The 21,321-nt window shown below is 41.7% G+C and overlaps 1 protein-coding gene across 8 annotated transcripts in view; it reads left to right on the top strand.

Annotated features, from left to right (window-relative positions):
* LOC126108616 (zinc finger protein 99-like) overlaps positions 1 to 21,321 on the top strand; it is a 107,919-nt gene that overhangs the window by 27,940 nt on the left and 58,658 nt on the right. For 6 of the 8 annotated variants that reach the window (XM_049913921.1, XM_049913920.1, XM_049913925.1 and 3 more), the window contains exons 4-5: positions 4,133 to 4,225; positions 5,156 to 5,248. In XM_049913921.1, the coding sequence (XP_049769878.1) occupies positions 4,133 to 4,225; positions 5,156 to 5,248 (186 nt within the window). The remainder of the gene's footprint in view (positions 1 to 4,132; positions 4,226 to 5,155; positions 5,249 to 21,321) is intronic. The other 2 variants (XM_049913924.1, XM_049913926.1) reach the window with 1 other exon arrangement.

Raw genomic sequence — 21,321 nt, forward strand, 5'->3', positions numbered from 1 at the left:
TTACTTTAAGTGGCTTCATGCCCGGGTTGCCACTTGATGAAATGATGTAAACAAGGTTGCTGGGAGCAGCATGTCTCAACCATCAGACCACATACCAGTCCTTCACATGTTTGACCTAAGATGAGACACTCTACATATACCAGACACTAGTAAGTGTATCTGCTATTTCCTTGAAATTTCACTGTCTCCACTGACCAAGACACCATTGCTGAACATTTTGCTCTGAATATGCTAGAGTCTCAGCATCTGAGAATTATCGACCTGTCTTTCATTTTATCAAGCAATGGCTGAAGCAAAAGCAATTATCTCTTACTACATGCCACCTGAAGCTGTATAAAGCTCCATTCATTGAGTGGGGATTCATCAGTGTCCTAGCCCTCTGCCCTGATACAGCACCAAGGCCAGGTCACATTCACAGGCATCATATCCTTGGCATCTGTAACTGGATCTGGAGCGAGGGCCAGTTCCCATCGCAACAGTTAGAAAGCATCATTGTGCTGAAACTGGGTAAGCACCTTTAGAGATGAGCAGTTATCACCCAGTAAGTGTCACCAATGTTCTCCGTAAATTGCTTGAATGCGCAGTGAGCTGGCAGCTGTGTGGCTCCTTGAGTCTTGGGGTCTTTTGGCTGCATCCCAGTGTGGTTGTTGACAAGGCTGTTCCACTTCTGATAATATGGTTTGCCTGCAGTCTACCAACCAATCAGCTTTTGCCCAATGTCAATGCATTATAGCTGTCTTCTTTGACCTGCAAAAGCTGTGTGACACCAGGAGGTGACACCATATCTTTTCTGCCCTACATGAGTGGGGTCTGCGGGAGCCACTCCCAATTTTTATCTAGAATTTCCTGTCACAATGTATGTTGTGGGTTCTAGTTGGTGCTTCCCACAACACTCCACATATCCAAGAGTATGAAGTCCTGCAGGGCTCTGTACTGAGTGTCCTTGTCTTTCCACAAGCCATCAGTGGTCACCTCCAGCTGTGAGGTCATGAGTATCACCCTCCTTGTGTGCAGACTATTTCTGCCTCTTACTATTGCTCCTCTAGTGTGGGTGTCACTGAATGAATGTAGACTGCAAGGTGCCATACAAAAGACGTGGTCACGGGCACTCTCCCATTGCTTTTGGTTTTCATCTGCCAAGGCCCATGTCATGGTTTTCTGTCAACATCGTATGGTTCATCTACAACCAGAAATTTATCTTGATGACAAACTAGTCAATGTGGCAGCAACTTACTGCCTTTTAGGACTGGTCTTTGATTCTTAGTTGACATGAATTCCCAATCTTTTGCAGTGTAAGTGAAAGTGCTTGCTGCACCTCAGTACACTTTGTCATCTGATTAACACCAGCAGGGGTGCAGAGTGCACTGACGTCAGCAGCTTTACAAAGCCATGATAAAACCCTGTCTTGGTTACAGAAGTTTGGCATATGGTTTGGCATGATCCTTAGCATTGTGGATACAGGATCTGATGCACCACTGTGGGGTTTGATTTGCAACAGGAGCCTTTTGAACTAGTCCTGTGGACAGATTACTCATGGTGGCTGGGGTTCATTCATTGTGTGTTAGGTGCCAACAACAGCTTCTCAGCTTTGCTACTTATGTTTGCAACTCTCCTAAGCATCGAAACTATTGTTCCCTCTTTCCAAACACAAAAACCCATCTTCCACAAAGGTGGCTTGGATCAGGGATTTTGATCACATTCCATACCCTGTCCCTCCCCTCTGAAGTCCAGTTATTTCTTCCTCCACCTCTCCTCTGGGCTCATTCACTTACATCTCTGTGGGGAACCCATTGGTCACAGCTTTTTCTTGACCCATCATGAGGTCCAAAAGACACGGTCCCTCATGAGGCCCTCTGCCACCAATTTTTCTCCATCTTTGGTGCATCCTCGAGTTCAGCGGTAGTCTATACTGATTGCTTGATGGTTGCTGATGACATGGACTTTGCTTACACTGTTATGGGTCATACTGAACTGCCTTCCTTGCCGGAAGCTGTAGTGTTGGTAGCCGTCTCTTTTGCCCTTCAGCATATCCTTTCCTCCACTGGTGAGTCCTTCATCTGCAGCAGCCTCTTGATCAGTTTGAAAGCTTTCAATTAGTATTACCCTCAGCATCCCTTAGTCATTGCTAACAAATATTCCCAGTATGCCCTTGAGCAATGTGGATGCTCAGTGATGATTGTTTACACTTTGGGTCATGTTGGGATCCCTGGGAATGAACTTGCTGATAGCATGCCCAAAAGTGCTACCAATAAACAGGCTCTTGTAATTAGTATTCTGGAAACAGACCTCTGATCGGTATTACACAATCAAGTTATAGGACCCAGAAATATGACATGGATCACTGAGACTTCAAACAACCAGTGATAAGGAGTCTATGAATCTATGGAGATCCTGCATGCAGGCCCCTCTCAAACATTATACTGTCCTTTGACAGTTTCACATCAGCCGTATCTGGTTGACTCACTGTCATCTCCTCCAGTGCCACCCCATTATCGTCAATCCCATTCAACAATGGTCAACATTTTGCTGTACTGTCCAACCTAGCCACCCTGTGGCAGAATCTTAATCTCCCTGACTCGTTACCCGTGGTCTCAGGAGATGATGCTTCAGGGCCTGACTTAGTTTTATGTTCAATTCTCGAGGAGGGCTATTACCACTCTGTTCAAGGGACGGCAACTTAACATTATTGCCTCATTGAGGTGTTGGCAGAACACTGTTGCCTACTCTCTCCCCCCCAACCTCACTCCCCCCACCCTCACTCCCCCCACCCTCACTCCCCCCACCCTCACTCCCCCCACCCTCACTCCCCCCACCCTCACTCCCCCCACCCTCACTCCCCCCACCCTCACTCCCCCCACCCTCACTTCCCCCCACCCTCACTTCCCCCCACCCTCACTCCCCCCCACCCTCGCTCCCCCCCACCCTCGGTCCCCCCACCCTCGCTCCCCCAACCCTCGCTCCCCCAACCCTCGCTCCCCCAACCCTCGCTCCCCCAACCCTCGCTCCCCCCACCCCTCGCTCCCCCCACCCTCGCTCCCCCACCCTCGCTCCCCCCACCCTCGCTCGCCAAACCTCACTCCCCCCACCCTCACTCCCCCCACCCTCACTCCCCCGACCCTCACTCCCCCGACCCTCACTCCCCCGACCCTCACTCCCCCGACCCTCACTCCCCCGACCCTCACTCCCCCGACCCTCTCTAACTTCCCCCACACCGCCTCTCCCACCTCGCAGCGCCTCTCCCACCCCGCAGCGCCTCTCGCACCCCGCAGCGCCTCTCGCACCCCGCAGCGCCTCTCGCACCCCGCAGCGCCTCTCCCACCCCGCAGCGCCTCTCGCACCCCGCAGCGCCTCTCGCACCCCGCAGCGCCTCTCGCACCCCGCAGCGCCTCTCGCACCCCGCAGCGCCTCTCCCACCCCCACTGCCTCTCCCACCCCCACTGCCTCTCCCACCCCAACTGCCTCTCCCACCCCCACTGCCTGTCCCACCTGCCACCGTATCTCCCCTCTCCCAACCTCACCCTCTCTCCCACCCCCACCCTATCTCCCTTCCCCCCCTCTCCCTCTCCCCCCACTCTCTCTCTCCCCCACCCACTCCCTCTTTCCCTCCTTCTCTCCCCCACCCTCTCTGCCCCCCCACCCTCTCTGCCCCCCCACCCTCTCTGCCCCCCCACCCTCTCTGCCTCCCCACCCTCTCTGCCTCCCCACCCTCTCTGCCTCCCCACCCTCTCTGCCTCCCCACCCTCTCTGCCTCCCCACTCTCTCTGCCTCCCCACCCTCTCTGCCTCCCCACCCTCTCTGCCTCCTCACCCTCTCCCCCATCCTCTGCCTCTCCCCCACCCTCTGCCTCTCCCCCACCCTCTGCCTCTCCACCCCACCCTTTCTCTTGACCCTCTCTCCCCTCTTTCTCCACTCCCCCCTCTCTTTCCACTCCGCCCTCCCCCTCGCCCACTGCCCCCTGTTTCCCCCTCCCCCTCTCCCACTTCCCTCTCTGTTGCCCCCTCCCCTTCACCCACTGCCCCCTCTCCCACCTCCCTCCCCTTCTCTCTCTCTTCTTCCCTCTATACCTGTATGACAGGGCCCTTGTAGGAACAAGACACAGAAACCCTGATACATTAATATTTTGATTTTTCAGTTTCTTGAAGACCCATTAAAGGTTGATGGCCCTAGTGTTTGGGTAAAGCAAGATCCCGAACTGCAACCCCATGCTGCTGGATCTGAGCATAATGTAAGTTTTCACACAAACACTGTTTTTTTTTTTGTGCATTAAGTTTAGTAAGAGACTCTAGTTAGATGTTTGTTTGTAAGTTATTACCATTAGTATTTTAACAGCACTTGTAACAAGCATATCTTTAAGAACCATTACCTTTGCATTAATTTTTTATTGTGATTCTGTGTAATGAATACCTTAAGTACATGTTTGGGGTCAACGGAACAAGGAAGACTTCCTTTTGGAAGTAATTAGTAATCTTGTTACATGTCTATGTCACTGTGCTGTGAAAGATGTAGAACTATGACATGTGATGGGTGTATGTCCTAGATTCCCTAGTGAATATTCACTGTAGTATTTACATCATTACTGAAATCCTGCATTGGCTGTGTGTAATTCCTTATGATTTTCTTCCAGTAAACATGACATAAATTTGCATTGTTCCCTAAAGAGCAGGCACTGAAAATACATGGTGATATGGCAAGGAGCTGTGTAAATAGCATTAAATTTGATGAATTTTGATTATAATGTGGGGAATGCCATATTAATCAGCAAAAGTTTCTCTTGTTTATGGGTTTACAGCTGGAAGATTATTTGCATCTCTATATTATCTGAGTTTAATTTTGAAATGTTGCCACACACATATATCAAGTTTGTATATGGGAGTATGACCATCCAATAAAGTAGGCCATAGTGCCTCTGAAATCAGAGTGGAATATGTGGCAGGAATAGAAAGTGAAAGTATGCCAAATAAATACCACACAGTGGCTGATAGCAAAATCAGTGACATTACAACTAATTTGGATGCATTCTGACACTCACTCTTCCCAATCGATAAGAATCTCTGCGAAGTTGGCTGATACTCATAAGAAAGGAATATCAAGAGCTGTGTCTTGCACACAGAAGTTAGCAAGCAGTTATAATTCACAGATTGTTTTCTTCTTTCAGTCTGTTAAAGATCCATTGGGAATATCTTGGCGCACTGATTTTATCAAGGAGGATCCTGAATTAAATTTGGAAATGAATATAACTGAGAATATTGTAAGTATTTACATCTCTGATGTATTGCTTGTAGTCAAATAATAAGTCTTTCGCTAAGTGTGTAGAGTAAAAGTTGCATTGAAGTGGAATTGTCACAGATTGTCAATTTTCTGGAATTTGTTACTGTTCATAATTGTAGAGTATTCTTCTCCTCCTTCACTTGACTTTCATGTCACCTCTTATGTTCTGACTTTTAAATAGAAGGGGAAGGGGACTAGTGGTTGGTAAAATCCTGTTCTCTGTTGCCCTCGTTGATATCAACTATATTGTATAATGGTTGTCTGTGATGGTCCCAAAATTCACATTTAGATTAAGTGTAAGTTCCAATAGTGTAGGTCATTTGAGAAATATTCCTCCTTTCAATAACATCTGATAAATATAATTCAAAAGAACATTGATGTTCTTATCTTTTCTGTGAATCATGGTTATTCTTGAGTTTGCCCTAAAAATTTATTGGGTTTTGAAAAAGAGATAAAATTTGTGTGTTGTAGATCAGCCCTGGTACTTCGGCCACTATCTGTACATATTGTGGCAGCTTCTGTGGTACCTGTTGCATTAGTTATAAAATTTTCAGTAATAGAAAAACTCTGTGTATGGCTTCTGGTGAATAATTGTACATAGATGAAGGCATGTATGACCTCACCATTCAAGTCCTGGCAGATCTAAAGCAGAAAGATTAATTTTTAAATATGCTTTATGACCTAGGATGCTCACATTGATAAACATGTCACAGGAATGAAATTAGACAAAGATTGGGGAATGTTCAACACACAATTGCAGGAGGTTAGGTACTGGCTCACTCTTGATATCATTGTTCATAAACTTCTTGAAGTTATAAAGGATTTTTCAGGCACTGAAACGTTAGCTTCTTCAGACACTGGGATGTGTGGTGATTATACAAGCATACAGGTCGAGGATCCAAACTATCATGCTAGGGACAGCTCAGAGAGTATGTAAAGGATTGTAGCTTATTCACAGCTTACAGGCCAAGACTTAATGTTACAGATACTAATATTATGACATTTTAAACAAATTAAAGGGATGCGTTGGCATCACAAGTAGACAGTACAGTAAGTGAAACAATAGTAGTGTTGTTCCACAGGAAGGGTTTTTCAGAAATGAGAACACCATGCATATTAGTGAGGGGTGTGCAAATGAGGAACTTGCCCAAAACAATGAACTGTTGTGTGTCGTAGGGCATAGCTGTAGTTGTCAAAAGTGGCTGGATTGTAGTTGGTGACCACTTACCATGAAAATACAAAAGGCCATACTGGCCTTTGCATGTAGACCAAGAGATCACAGGTCGAACAAGATGTCTCCATGGCACCAGGGCCAGAGGTTCAGGGATAGTGTCCACAGCATGGAGTGCTGCTCCCAATGCAAGTGTGCAGAACAGTGTGCTGCTGGTTGTGTGGTCTGGAAAACAATGTCATGTGGCTGGCACTGAAATCACTGATGTGTACTCCACTTGTTATGTTGAAAATATGTAACTTAGATTAAACAGTGATAGACACCTGAGAAATCTACAAATAGGATGTGTGTCCATAACAGTGATCCTGAGAAGTACATGAATTGTGCAGTGAACATCTTAGCTCTGTCAGCTAGAGTGACATGCAACCTTTGTGGTCTCGGGAGCATAAAATGCGAGGGCTTAATAATGATGCAGAGAAATAGGGCTGACAATTTTGATACTGGCACAGGCCAGCAAGATTCTGTATTAATTGTGGAATTGCGAATTTTATTAGATAATTGCATGAGAAGCTAGAGCAAGATAGCAAAGTAATTCATTGTTGGAGAAGCAATTCAGTGCCAGGCTGCTATATCTGTTACTGGTAGGTTCAAAAAACACACAAGTGTTAAAGAGATGCTTCAGGAACTCAAATGAGAATTCCCAGAGAGAAGGTGATGCTCTTTCGAGAAACACTATTGAGAAAATTTAGAGAACTGCTATTTGAAGCAGACTGCTGAACGATTTTGTTGTTCCCAACATACATAGCACATAAGGACTATGGAGATAAAATCTGAGAAGTCAGGACTGAAAGGGAGGCACATATACAGACTTTTTCCCTTGTATTTGTGAGTGGAATGGGAACGGAAATGAGGAGCAGGTTTATGGGGTACCCTTCGTGATATGCCATTAGGAGGATAGCGGAGTATAGATGTATGTGTACTAGGTAAAATAAGTAGCTGACTAATGTAGTAGGAGCAACAGTGATATTTTTCATAGTAGTTAATGTACATATATGTACATACAAAATAATCTATTAGCAGTTCACATAATTAGCAGTTTGAGTAGATTAGCACTAGTCACAAACAGCTGGTTGTCACTCCCTGTGGGAGCTTCTGCCTTAAGATTTGCAGCCTGGCTCATCCAACATCCATCCACATCTTTATTTATGGAATGCAATGTGGAAATCAAAGAATGAACAAATGAATAACGTTCACACCCCATCTCTAGCCAGAGCATAGGTTACAATGTTGAAAGCAAAATTTAATTTTATGAAAAAATTCTGAAACATTCAATAATATATGCAACCCATCAAGACAAATGAAGATCTTCATATTTCACTGAAAGAAGTTACACCTATATAAACAATTCCTCAGGATGTTTAAAATCATCAGATTTCACAAGGCTATAACTTTGTAATAAATAAAGGTGCAGAATTTGTGTCAGATTTTTACTTCTATACATGCCTCCAAAGCCTTTATTTACAAAGGAACCATATGACTTTCATGTTGCTTACATTTTAAGTGTGTGGTTTTCACAGCTGTGTTTTGGATCAGATTCATCATTTACTGCTCACAAATATCAAAATTCTTTTCAACACATTTAAGCATCCAGGTGATAGACTTGATCCATGCATTTGCAAGCATGTCAGTTTAGGAAACTCAATGCTGTTCCCATGTAGCATCATAGTTCAAACAAAGTTGTTGGAAGAGGGAGCACATAGGTAGAGCCTTTAACAAACTCTCACCGATAAAAAAGATACCATACTGTGAGTTGAAGCAAATTTCATGGTCAGGTCTGCAGCCCCTTTAGCTGATCAATCACTCATGTAGCTTACTGGTAAGAAGTGCTCTTTTGTGCAGGTTCCAATGCAGGGGTATACCATCCATATGAAAAATTATATTTCTTATAATTTTCCATCTCATCTGTTTTTGGTCCATCTATGTGTTTTCTAATATTGTAAACTTTCTTAAATTTGTTACAAAATTCCCTTCTCTTCAGATTCAGTTGTGCTAATCTCACTAAACTGTTCATCACATTACTTATGTTTAATAATAAATCATGGTCGCTACCAACAAACTTCCTGTCCCATGTTGTACAGCACTTTACCTTTATTAATGTTGCAATTACACCAGTTCAAGTCATCCCTTTGAGACTCATTTTATAAGATGGGAAAGCAGTCAGGAATGACCTGCTACTGGAAGAAGTAGATACTACTGGTCACACACTAAATGAAACATCCTGTGTACAATTCCTTTGTGTCTATTTGGGTTTCAATTGAAATGGGGTCCAAAAATTGGTAAACTTGTCAAGTTGATCCCCTCAGCATTACTCACCTAGAGGCAATTATGATGGCATCTTTTGGAATTTTCACTTGTTTTTGTAATTATCTTCTGGGAAAGCCATTTAGAAGTAAAAAAAAATATTTGTTATTTAACGTAAAAGCCAATAGAGTGTTCCATATTGACATGTAGGTGCAAGATTCCCTGGGTCAATGAAGAGGTTTATGCAAGGTGTTCACATCACATTCCTACTACAAGCTTGTATAGGGTAAATACTAATTTGTTCATTGATGCCATGTCCTATAAGATTATCCTGTAGGATAGTACTGAGAGAAAGCATGCTAGGAAGCATTTCTGCAAGTTGACACTCTGGGGGAACATTCATTAATTGCAGGGCAGAGAGACATGAACTTTTTGGTTATCTCATTCTCATGCTGGTGCCTCCTTAATTTGTTATCGATCTGAATGCCCAAGAACTTATTTCATGGATCCTCATCCAGTGTCTGTCATTGATGTCTGCTTGTATCCGTAAGTCATTTGAATTTGTTTGAAATTGCATGATGTATGTTTTTGTAAGTATAAAGATTGAATTTTTGTGTTGTTGCCTGTAAACCAGTTGCAAGCATGTTCCATTATTTTCCTGGCTGTTTGTAGTATGAACGTGTTTGGCAATTATCAGTGTACTTGTCATCGGCAAGCATTGCAGATTTTGAAGGCATCTCCAATGGTTTTAGCAGAACATTTATGTAGATCAGGATAAATCAAATGCTGAACACTGTGGTACATCATATGTATTGTTTCCCCATTTTGTATTCAGTTTTCCTCCCAAGGTATCATTTATTACTATGACCCAGTTTTATGTTACTAAGCTAAGATTTTTTTTTTTTTTTGTAAGTGTAATTCACTTAACACCATAGCACTGTGGTTTTCCTGAGTAAAGGGAGATCAAGGCTGTAATGTGATGCCAATAAGTTTTCTCCATTTGTATGTGTGACTTGTACAGTTACAGAATGAAAATGTCATCCCAGCATTGGGAGACTGCTGTAAATAGTGAAGGAGAACATTTCATTGATTATTTAAGTCTCTCTTATTTGTATCTGTTATATATTAAGATTAGGGAAATACGCTATGAACCATATACCAACCAAATAATTGCTGGAAATGGGTATATATGCATTACCTTTTTTCATTTTATTGGTAAACTGTGTTTCCTTTCATCTCTGTCTAACCAGTATGTATAATGTTCAAAATGAAGCTTGGTCTTTGAAGCCCAGTGTCTGAATACAGACGTTGCAAACACGGATTGGTATTGTACATATCTTTTGCAACACAGTTAACTCAGTGGATGTGTGCTGAGTCTTCAATGATGAATCATATTGTCTTTAGTTGTCGAGTTTATAAAGAATTCACTATATTTTCAAAATAATTCTGATCTCAAAGTGAGGTTGTGGCTGAGTAAATGTCAAAACATTCTTAATTTCTTGTCATAAAACGATGTGGCTCTGTTGAGACCTTAATGTAATCTGTGCACTATTTATTCTCATAATATTTGAGGAGTAGTGTTTGGGTCAGCTGTGTTATGACACTTAACCAACATAAAAGCTAATTATTCTTTTTCTGAGGTATCTGTTTAAATAATTTTAATGAACAACCCAAAAAATGAGCATAGCTTCTAAAAGTAATTTCATATGAAGAAAATGCAATGAAGGATTGACAGACAGTGTAAATTAGTTAATAAATTTGTTTACTTCATTGTAGAAATGACCAAACTACTAAAATATCCGCCAATTGAAGTTGGAAATAATTTGATTTTGTTGTATGATCAGTAGGCCTGGTAGTTGCAGTGGATAAGAGACACAATTATTCCTTCAAGAAATAAAACAGTATACTTACTCATTATTGGTCAGTTGAATCAAAAGTACAATTCAGCTGAGGAAAGAGTGATTTCAAGTTTCCTCTTGGGCAATCACATGTATGAAAAGTGAGTTTCATTCATTGTTATAGTAACAGTTCCTTTTCTAAATGATTGATAATGTGTTCAGACAGTTGGCTGTGTGGAATTAAAGATAGCTTCTGAAATAATTTTTTAAAATTATGTTTAAATCAGAAATCATTTGAATTGAACCCTTCCTTTAAAATCCAAATACACTCCTGGAAATTGAAATAAGAACACCGTGAATTCATTGTCCCAGGAAGGGGAAACTTTATTGACACATTCCTGGGGTCAGATACATCACATGATCACAATGACAGAACCACAGGCACATAGACACAGGCAACAGAGCATGCACAATGTCGGCACTAGTACAGTGTATATCCACCTTTCGCAGCAATGCAGGCTGCTATTCTCCCATGGAGACGATCGTAGAGATGCTGGATGTAGTCCTGTGGAACGGCTTGCCATGCCATTTCCATCTGGCGCCTCAGTTGGACCAGCGTTCGTGCTGGACGTGCAGACCGCGTGAGACGACGCTTCATCCAGTCCCAAACATGCTCAATGGGGGACAGATCCGGAGATCTTGCTGGCCAGGGTAGTTGACTTACACCTTCTAGAGCACATTGGGTGGCACGGGATACATGCGGACGTGCATTGTCCTGTTGGAACAGCAAGTTCCCTTGCCGGTCTAGGAATGGTAGAACGATGGGTTCGATGACGGTTTGGATGTACCGTGCACTATTCAGTGTCCCCTCGACGATCACCAGTGGTGTACGGCCAGTGTAGGAGATCGCTCCCCACACCATGATGCCGGATGTTGGCCCTGTGTGCCTCGGTCGTATGCAGTCCTGATTGTGGCGCTCACCTGCACGGCACCAAACACGCATACGACCATCCTTGGCACCAAGACAGAAGCGACTCTCATCGCTGAAGACGACATGTCTCCATTCTTCCCTCCATTCACGCCTGTCGCGACACCACTGGAGGCGGGCTGCACGATGTTGGGGCGTGAGCGGAAGACGGCCTAACGGTGTGCGGGACCGTAGCCCAGCTTCATGGAGACGGTTGCGAATGGTCCTCGCCGATACCCCAGGAGCAACAGTGTCCTTAATTTGCTGGGAAGTGGCGGTGCGGTCCCCTACGGCACTGCGTAGGATCCTACGGTCTTGGCGTGCATCCGTGCGTCGCTGCGGTCCGGTCCCAGGTTGACGGGCACGTGCACCTTCCGCCGACCACTGGCGACAACATCGATGTACTGTGGAGACCTCACGCCCCACGTGTTGAGCAATTCAGCGGTACGTCCACCCGGCCTCCCGCATGCCCACTATACGCCCTCGCTCAGAGTCTGTCAACTGCACATACGGTTCACGTCTACGCTGTCGCGGCATGCTACCAGTGTTAAAGACTGCGATGGAGCTCCGTCTGCCACGGCAAACTGGCTGACACTGACGGCGGCGGTGCACAAATGCTGCGCAGCTAGCGCCATTCGACGGCCAACACCGCGGTTCCTGGTGTGTCCGCTGTGCCGTGCGTGTGATCATTGCTTGTACAGCCCTCTCGCAGTGTCCGGAGCAAGTATGGTGGGTCTGACACACCGGTGTCAATGTGTTCTTTTTTCCATTTCCAGGAGTGTACATAAGGAATGTGTTGAATTCGGCATGCAACAATTGAATCTAAAACTTGAAATCTTGAAGATAAAAGTCAACAACTAATTGCATTGGGGACACCATAGATTGTATACACGGCTCGCACAAATAGCGCCATTCATAATGCAATTTTTGATACTCTAAAAAACTAAAACTATACATAAATCATTCGATTAAAACACACAAGTCTTTCAGTTTTTCATTATATTAAATTTTCTTCTTAAAAAAGAAAGAAAGATTCATCTTGCAACACAGTCGTATCTCCCAATTCTAAAGACATAAGTAATATCTGTTACTTCTTAAATAATTGTTGGTTAATTTATTAATGTTCAAATTTGTTCAGTTCTAACAAAAAGTACTGTCACTTTTGTATTGAGTGAATAAATTGTAGCCTTTGGAATGGGTTTCAAAAACATTACCATAGGTTCTGCATTTTCAGAGATGCCATAGAAATTGTTTTATACCTCTCTCATTTAAAATTTCTACAGTGGCAAACAATCAGATCAACATGCACATCCTTGACAGCATCTGTTGCAGTTATCTTCATCTGCAGCATTTGATCCCCACAACAATCATTTTCCACCTCTGAATACCAAGCACATCTTTGATGGGTTGCATCCTTACGAGAAGATGTTTGGTTTTTTCAAGCTTCAGGGTTGTTGTGACAACAATATGATGATAGCTTGAGGTAGAAAATAGTAATAGTTTTCAATATGAGCAAAACTTTTGACCTGAATTTGAGTTACACTCACTCAGTTGTCCAGAAATCATCTTCCAGTACCATAAGACAACGTTTTTACTTGAATCTGAGTTTGTGCACATTTATAAAAATCTGTAGCTCAGTCAGCATACCATTTCCTGTGTTTCATCTGGTTCCAGACTCCTCTCCTCACCAATAGCATCCATCACAACTTTTCCATGACATGCAGCAAAGAATAACAGTCCATTTCCACTTTAAATACTTTTGGACACAAACTGGATAACGTGTACTTGTTTTCAAATAGAGAAGTACAGGCATCTCAATGAATTGTCGACTTTTTTGAGATGGGAGATCTTATTTACATCAGGTATTATTTGTATGACAACACAGCAACAGAAACTGTTTCATGTGTTAGATTTCATTAGTGATGATGGCATGATAAAATGTTCCTGCAGCATCCTGTGAAACCTGTACTTGTTCATGTTATGAATGAGCATTTTGACTTTTGTCTTCATTAATCAGAGAAGCATTGTCTACAAAGTCAGTCTGTAGATCTCCACATTTCAGAAATCGATTTTGCACATATCCCCTGTTCAGCAGATTGTGAATTTTTAATGAAGCAGTGAAATATAAAATTTGCTTATCAATTTCTGACACTACATCAGTGATGGTACCTTTAACTTCTGCATATTTTGTTGCCTGTCAGCATCAATCCATTTTGTCATTTTACTTCTTTGTCAGTGAACTTCATTATTTAATGTGGAGTGAAGTTTAGGAGTTACAGCTTTTATACTTTTATATGAGTTCATAGTACACATGAATTAACAGTAGACCACATGTTCCAGTAACTCTCTACCTCAAGAAGTAATGCTCTTTTCAGTGCATTCACCAGATAATCAGAGTTGGCATGATACCTACATATATACATTGATGTGTATTGAAAACCATCAAAATGTGTAATCAATGAAAGTATTTTTTATTTGCCCCATTTCTCTCTGTCTCTGTCTAGAATTGCTTATAAGCTCCCTGAGCTGAAAATACCATGTAGTGTTTTTACAAACCTCTGTGCATCTTTGTCTTCGGATCTTTAAATAATTTAGTACCCATCTGTGACCTGCTTGACAGATTGTCATCTCTGTTGTAAAAAAATTAAACTGTTTGCTTCTCTTTTTGTGAAACCTTGTTATCCAGTTTGTGTTGTTAATGTGTGCTTAAACATTATGCAAGTTGTTCCACTGGAACAACTAGTTTGTTTGTTACTGCATATTTCTCAGTTGGGCTGTCTGGATGTAGCTATCTTTTCACTGCTTTTCCTAAATTTTATGGGGATTAGTATGAACCTAAATAGGGTTCTGATGATTATACTCTGGTGACATGAGTGGTTGAGCGTTTACTTTCTTTGTGTATACTGTTCACAGATCTTTCTTCCTCTTTTCCTTTATTTTAAATCTAGACATTTGCTAAGTTGCTCTTTCCTTTCTTCTGAAGTCTTGTGATGTTTTCTTGTCATTTTCCCTGCATTGAACCAATTGTAATTGATTTGCATGTAGTTTTGGAAAATCTCTCTCTCTCTCTCTCTCTCTCTCTCTCTCTCTCTCTCTCTCTCTTTCAAATTTACTATACATTATCTTTAACAGAAAGCTGGTATTAATAATGTGTAACAATGCACCGGTCTTCATATACAGATGTATTACTTTGTAAATTATTCAGCAAATGAAACTTTCATTGTTTCATATATAAAATAATTCCCCCATAAATTCTTTGCTTTACAGCACATTTTTTAAAAAATCGTTTAGGTTGAAGTTAACTAACAATAAATGTAAACTTTCTTCCTGACCTACATTCTGTGTAGTAAGAATCCTTGACGTTAAACTTAATCAGTATTTTTAGTTCCATATCTGGCAGCAAACATGATGAATTTAAACTTAAAATGCCTCTAACACTGTAGCCAAACAAAATGTATTTTGTAACATAGTCTACACAGTTCAAATCAGCACACAGGAAGTCATACTGATCAGTACATGGGGTATGTCATGTGAAGACAAAGATTCCAGATGAAGGACCTAATAATTCCAAAAGCTGGGGAAGTTCCTTGTACCTTTTGTGCATGTATTGTCAGTACTAGCTATTTCACCTCCTGAAGTTAAGTAACTTTCAAATAATAAATGTGGGAAATTATTTACATTTTTTCTCTTCAAACAGGAAAATAGACACTACAGTTAAACCCCGATGCAAAAATAAAGATAAGGTTCAGAAAATTATATTTTACTCTCGTGCTTACATTTTGGAATGGCTCAAAACTACAAACTTGTCAGACAAAATGGCTGGCCTTCACTTAACTCCCGGAGGTAAAATAGCTAGCACTGACAATACATGCACACAAAGGTACAAGGAACTTCCCTAGTTTTTGAAATTATTAGTTTCTTCATCTGGAAAGAGTTAATAATAGATACAGGAAGGTTAGGAAAGAAGGGCAGGTCACTGAGAACCAAAGAGTGTCACTCACAATGAAACATCATCAGTTTGACTTTATATTTCAGGCAGAACAAAAGCATACCATGTTTTATGGAGTACGACACACTTTTTTCTTCAAAAAATTTCCTACAACAATCAGGTGTGTCTTATACTCAAAATAAATGTATAATGTCCTGTGTTAGATTTAAAATTCCTGCCAGCCTTAAGAAAGGCCATATATTCAATGCTGTGGGAAACCTATCTCTATACAGCAACACTGGATTCAACTGGCAGCAGCAGTGCACTGACGCTACGAACATAAGTAGTGGAGCTTAACAAGCTTGCTGTCCCCCTCCTGCCCTACCATCACAAACCCAGAACACTGTGTAGCCTATGATGTGTCACTGCATTCTACAGTGCCAGTGAACTTGAAGTGACTTGTATTATCAGTAACAGAAAAGTATTTTCTTTAGTTGTTTATTAATGGAAAAAATAGAGTTTTCATACAATGTGGGCTATAAATTGAAGGTAATAGCATATGCAGAACAATATGGAAACAGAGCAGCTGAGTGGCATTTTGGTCCTCCACCAACAAAAAGAGCCATTCATGATTGGCTTGCCAGTAAGGAAGAACTGAAAAAATGAGTAAGACCACATGTGCAAATTGAGGACTGAATGCAAAATGGCCAAAACTACTCTGGTATCCAAAATTAAAGCAACAAACTACTACTTCCCCATCCTGTGTTTCATTCACGATTCAATCCTACCAACTATCAACCAGATGTAGGTACAATTGTGTTCTGCATGGGAGATGGCATTCTTGTCAACTGACAACTATGCCAGTGATGTCATGGCATGTATGAAATGAGGTAGTGTTTGTTGGGTAACCCCACATTCACAATCACCATGTACACAGCTACAGACAGTGCAGTTTGACACACAGAAAATGCCTACTACACTCGGCAGTGGAGGGTCATAGAAAGAAAGGAAGCAGGACAGTAAAAAATTGATGTGGCCTGATGGCTTAGTGTGAATTGTTCTGTTGTTTTCTTGGATGTAGCGACAGTTCATAGAGACTGAAACTGTGACCCAAAGTCCAGAGCAGGGTCAACCGCATGTGACTTCTGAAGAGGGGACTGTTATTTGGCTGTAAGGTCACAACAGACCACCTTTGTACTGCATGGCAGCTGGCATATGAGCTTGCAGCATCTGCTGTACGTGTTGTATAAAAGTAAACTGTGTTCAGATGGTTTTGTCAGAGTGGCCTTTATTGTTGGAGACCTGCTGCATGTCTACCTCTGACACATCTTTACAGTAGGCTATGTCTAGAGTGAGCAGGCAGCTTGCTTGTGACTCAGGGCAGCCTGTCCTGTCTTGTGTTTGAATGGTGGACCCCATTCTGCAACCCAGGATGTCACTGTGGGTGTCACAGGCATGTCGCGTAGGCTGTGATAATGGGACAAGAATCATACGAACCGCTGAGTACTTCTACGCTTCAGGTTATGTTTGTTTAGTGTTTAAGGCATATATTTTAAATACTATTCTGGTGGCAAGTGATGAAAACCTTCATTCTTTCCACCAACATGTTGCAGCATTGGCTGTTGTTGTACCATGCCCAGCTGGCCATGTTTTACTTTGCAATGCATAACACTCTCACCCTTCTGCAGCTGGTTCTGTTTCAACTCACTTCTGCTCTGGCGTATAATTTTTTTTTTTTTTTTTCCGAGTTATGATCTATTCGCTACATTGACCTTTTTATCAAGACTCTGTCCCTCGGATTGGCCAAACTATACTACCCATTACACCAGAGTTACTGGCGACAAATATTTCCGGCCTTATTTCGCCTCGTGAGTATCATTCTGACAATTAGTTACCTTAACCCTTTCACTGAATCTTATAAATTTCCATATGGCCCCTTGCCCTGCACCTTGACTCAAACACCATGGTACTAATTTTTTCATTATTATGCTTCTTGCACAATTTTCTCTAACTATCTACTTCCCACTTAAAAGCGAAAATAAATTGATTATTCTTCATACTATATCTCTGTGCATTCTACTTCATTCTTCTGCTTGGGTTATCCAACTCATGGAACCTGAACTATGGCTGGGTCTGAACTCAGTCGTGTTCTTTGTCTTTTATGCACCAGAAGAACACCAGGCTCAGCAGAACAAGTGCTGCTGCAGTGGTTGGTATGACAGTGGTCAGTGTTGTCTCATTCTGGTGCTGATTTTCACAGTATGAATTTACATGCTGCAATAAAGTTTCGAGGGAGATTGGTCCCTCCTGCTGGTTCAGAAGTGTATTTATAGTATACATTAGTTCTGGCCCTAGAGTTTGATTTAAGCTGGTTAGATTTGCAGCAGGTGGCACTTCCATGGGCTCTTCTGGCCAGTACAAATGTGGCTGGGAAAGGCTCAAGTGAGTTACCCCTGCAATCATGGTGGACAGGCAGAAAGTACGCCCCATTATGTTGCACACTGTTCCATTTAATAAGAAAGCATTCACCTTTCATTCTACCCTCGTTGCTGATGTTCCCCTCCACTTCTTGTAACAAATAGCTGCTACTACCATCTTGTCAAAGCTAGGGACAGCCCATGTGCCTCGACCTGCTGAAAGTACAATTCTGGCTGGACCCCTTTTTAATTGCATTCTCTTTCCTCCTTTGTCCCATTAGCAATTTCACTGCACAGGAATCCTCCCCCACTCATATTACCATACGCGGACAGACTATGATTTTCTCAGTGACATTTTTGTAAATTTGCCTCCTCCATTGCTACATATCTTGCTTTGTCCTTTGTAGTTAATAACAGTTGCTGAGTTTTTACTCTTACAAATTTCTTCAGTATGCCCCATGTGACGAGTTATGCACGAATTATGTAGCACTCGTGATGTGCTTGTTTCCCTGCTGCTGTTACAGAAGTGAAAATGTAAACTTTTCTCCCATCAGTTCTCACTGATGCTGTGGCTACTCCAAATTAAAGGGCAAGTCTTTGTGCTCAGGTTCTGAAACCAATCTCAACTTTCATGATAGTTCCTTCTGTACTTTCCTTAGACCCTTTAAATACTGCTCTTCTTGCAACAAATTTACCCCTAGATGAAACACTATCTTGTATGGACTGCAACCATTGTAATAACTACTTCTGGGTTAAGACCTCTACATGGTTTTGTAGTTCCTGATATTCTGAGTAATATGTAATACTGCTGCTTTTGTACTTCAGCTATCTGCATTTCCATGCTGCCTCTCAGTTTTATGCATAAGTTCAAAATCAAATTTGCTTAGTCTTGCTGCCTGCCCTGTCAGCCTATTGGGAAGGATTCCTTAACCCCAACAACCATTTTAATGCCACATGATCTATTATTGCTCTAAATGTTTTACTGTACAGATAAATTTGAAATATGTGAGTCCATAAATAAGGTTAACATCTCATTGAACATTGTGGAATAATTTCATTCTGCAGAATTCAGCTTCCATGAGTGTAAGCTACTGGATGTTCTGCACATTACACCTCTTTCGATAACACACAGCCTGGTGCATGAATTTACGCATGACGTAATAAAACAAATTCTCTATTCAAATGTGGAAATGCCACAATTGGACTCCATGTGTAAGCTTCCTTTAACTGCTGACACTGTTCTGTCCACACAAACTTAGTACCCTTCTTTTAACAATTGTGTAACTTTCTGGCAATATCTGCATATCCTTTTATCAACCAGTGGTAATTGTTCACAAACCCAGAATGATTGCAACTCTTTGACAGATTATAGTACAGGAAAATCACACACACTCTAATTAACCTTGGTGGGTCTGTCTTAACTCCATCTTGTGATATGTCCTCAGTATGATATCTATTCCATCACAAAATCACACTTTTTTGTACTCACTGTTAACTTCACTGCTTTTAAATGTAGGAATACTTCCCTTAAGCACTGCATATACTGTCTGCTGTCACCTCCATAGACGATTATGTCATCAAGATACACAGCATTTCCATGGTTTCGAGCTTATGAGTGTTGCGTCCAACGATCTCTGAAATGTTACAGGTGCATTTTTTAATGAGGTTGGCGTCCTGATTTGGTAGTGTCCCCAGGGTTCCAGAAATGCTGTCTTGTGTCAATCCTGTGATACAGGTTCTATGTGGTGATAATCACTCTTCAAATCCATTGTTGAAAAATATTAGCATAGCTCTAAATGATCCATAGTTTCTGTGATGTTTGGGAAAGAGTAGGCATCCATTATGGTTTTCGCATTTAGGTGTCTATAGTCAAACCAAAACCTATATTTTTTGCATAAATATTCCTGCCCACTGTCGATATCACATTCTTCAATTATTCCATCTTTCAGCTGTTCATCGATTTATAACTCCAAAACTGGGTGAAAGTTGCTAGGTATTCTGTATGGTTTGTGGTAGACTGATAATTCATTTCTTATTGGTATGTGGTGTTGTGCAATATTTGTACCTGATAATGGTCCTTTGGGAAAAAAAAATCATTGAATTCCAAAAGTAGTTTTGTCATCTGTTCCCTATTGCTTCACTGTAGATGTTTCGCTTTGCTCCTCATACAGTTTCAGTGATATCTGGCAATTCTCTGTGGCTGACACCCCACATGTTCCATTCTTCTTCCTCCAAGATATTCATATTGGCGATTAACAACTGGTGTGTTAATCGTGTGCCCTCTGTGCCGAAATGGTACATAAAAACAGGTATGTGCATGATATGTCTGTTAAATGAACAACCTACCTGATCTAATACTTCATTCTCTTCTAATGGTTCCATCACACACAAAATTCCTACCAGTAAGCTGGACTCAACACTGAACAAAAGTAATTTCCCAGTACCCTTAGATACTTAATCATGTGAATCAAGTATTTGTCTAGTTGTTCTTGGTTTAATTGGTTCATCTTTCACAATAGGCTCTCCTTGCCACATTGCTAGCATGACTTAACCTAACTGAAACATTTTCCGTCAAGTTACACCCTATGTAGCCATAAGTTGATTATGGCACGGTGCTGATAAAAGAACTATAATCCCAGAATCATGTTGTAGCCCTGAATTGCATGTGGCACAATCTCTAACAATTGTTTAACTTAAGCCATATCCAGGTGGGTGTGTATGTCGACCATCCTAATGGTGTGATGTCTTATTACCACTACATGCAGTCTGTACTGTAATGGCTCCCATTGCATAGATTTCACCAAATCACTCCTGGCGACTGAAACTTGCTCCCCTGTGTCCTATAATATGGAATCCTTTTTTTTTTCTTCCTACTATTCTTATTATCGCATACAGTTCTTATCGCATCCACTTCTACATATAGTTTTGTGGCATCTAGTCATACTGGGAATCACCATAGATGGACCAGGGGTCCCAGCTAATGTTTAATACCTTATTCCTCCCTGTTCCTCTACTTTTAAAACTGTTACTACTTCTTACTTTATTCACATCACGCTGAGGCCGGCGACACTTCTACCTTATATGGCCTGTTTGTCCAAACTTGAAATTTTTATGTTAGCTGCAAACACTGTCCATTTGCCCTGTATTCCAGTCGACAAATTGATCTCCTCACACACTATAGTTACCACACTGCTGTGCGAAAATCTGTCGGACACCCTGTCCCCACACATTCTGAGATTTCCGCATGCAGCCCTCCTAAAAAAGCATTGAAGACCCTCTGCTATGCTTCTTGCAAAATAATGTCATTGACTTCAGCATCCTGCCCCAATGCACAGGTATGTGCATTAATTTTCCTTATCCTGTCTGCAAATTCTTCCTCAGTTTCTGTATTTTTCTTAGTTATTACTGCGAATTGTTCCCTATAGTGTCTG

The sequence above is a fragment of the Schistocerca cancellata genome, chromosome 11 (genome assembly GCF_023864275.1).
Source record: "Schistocerca cancellata isolate TAMUIC-IGC-003103 chromosome 11, iqSchCanc2.1, whole genome shotgun sequence".
Classification (NCBI taxonomy): domain Eukaryota; kingdom Metazoa; phylum Arthropoda; class Insecta; order Orthoptera; family Acrididae; genus Schistocerca; species Schistocerca cancellata.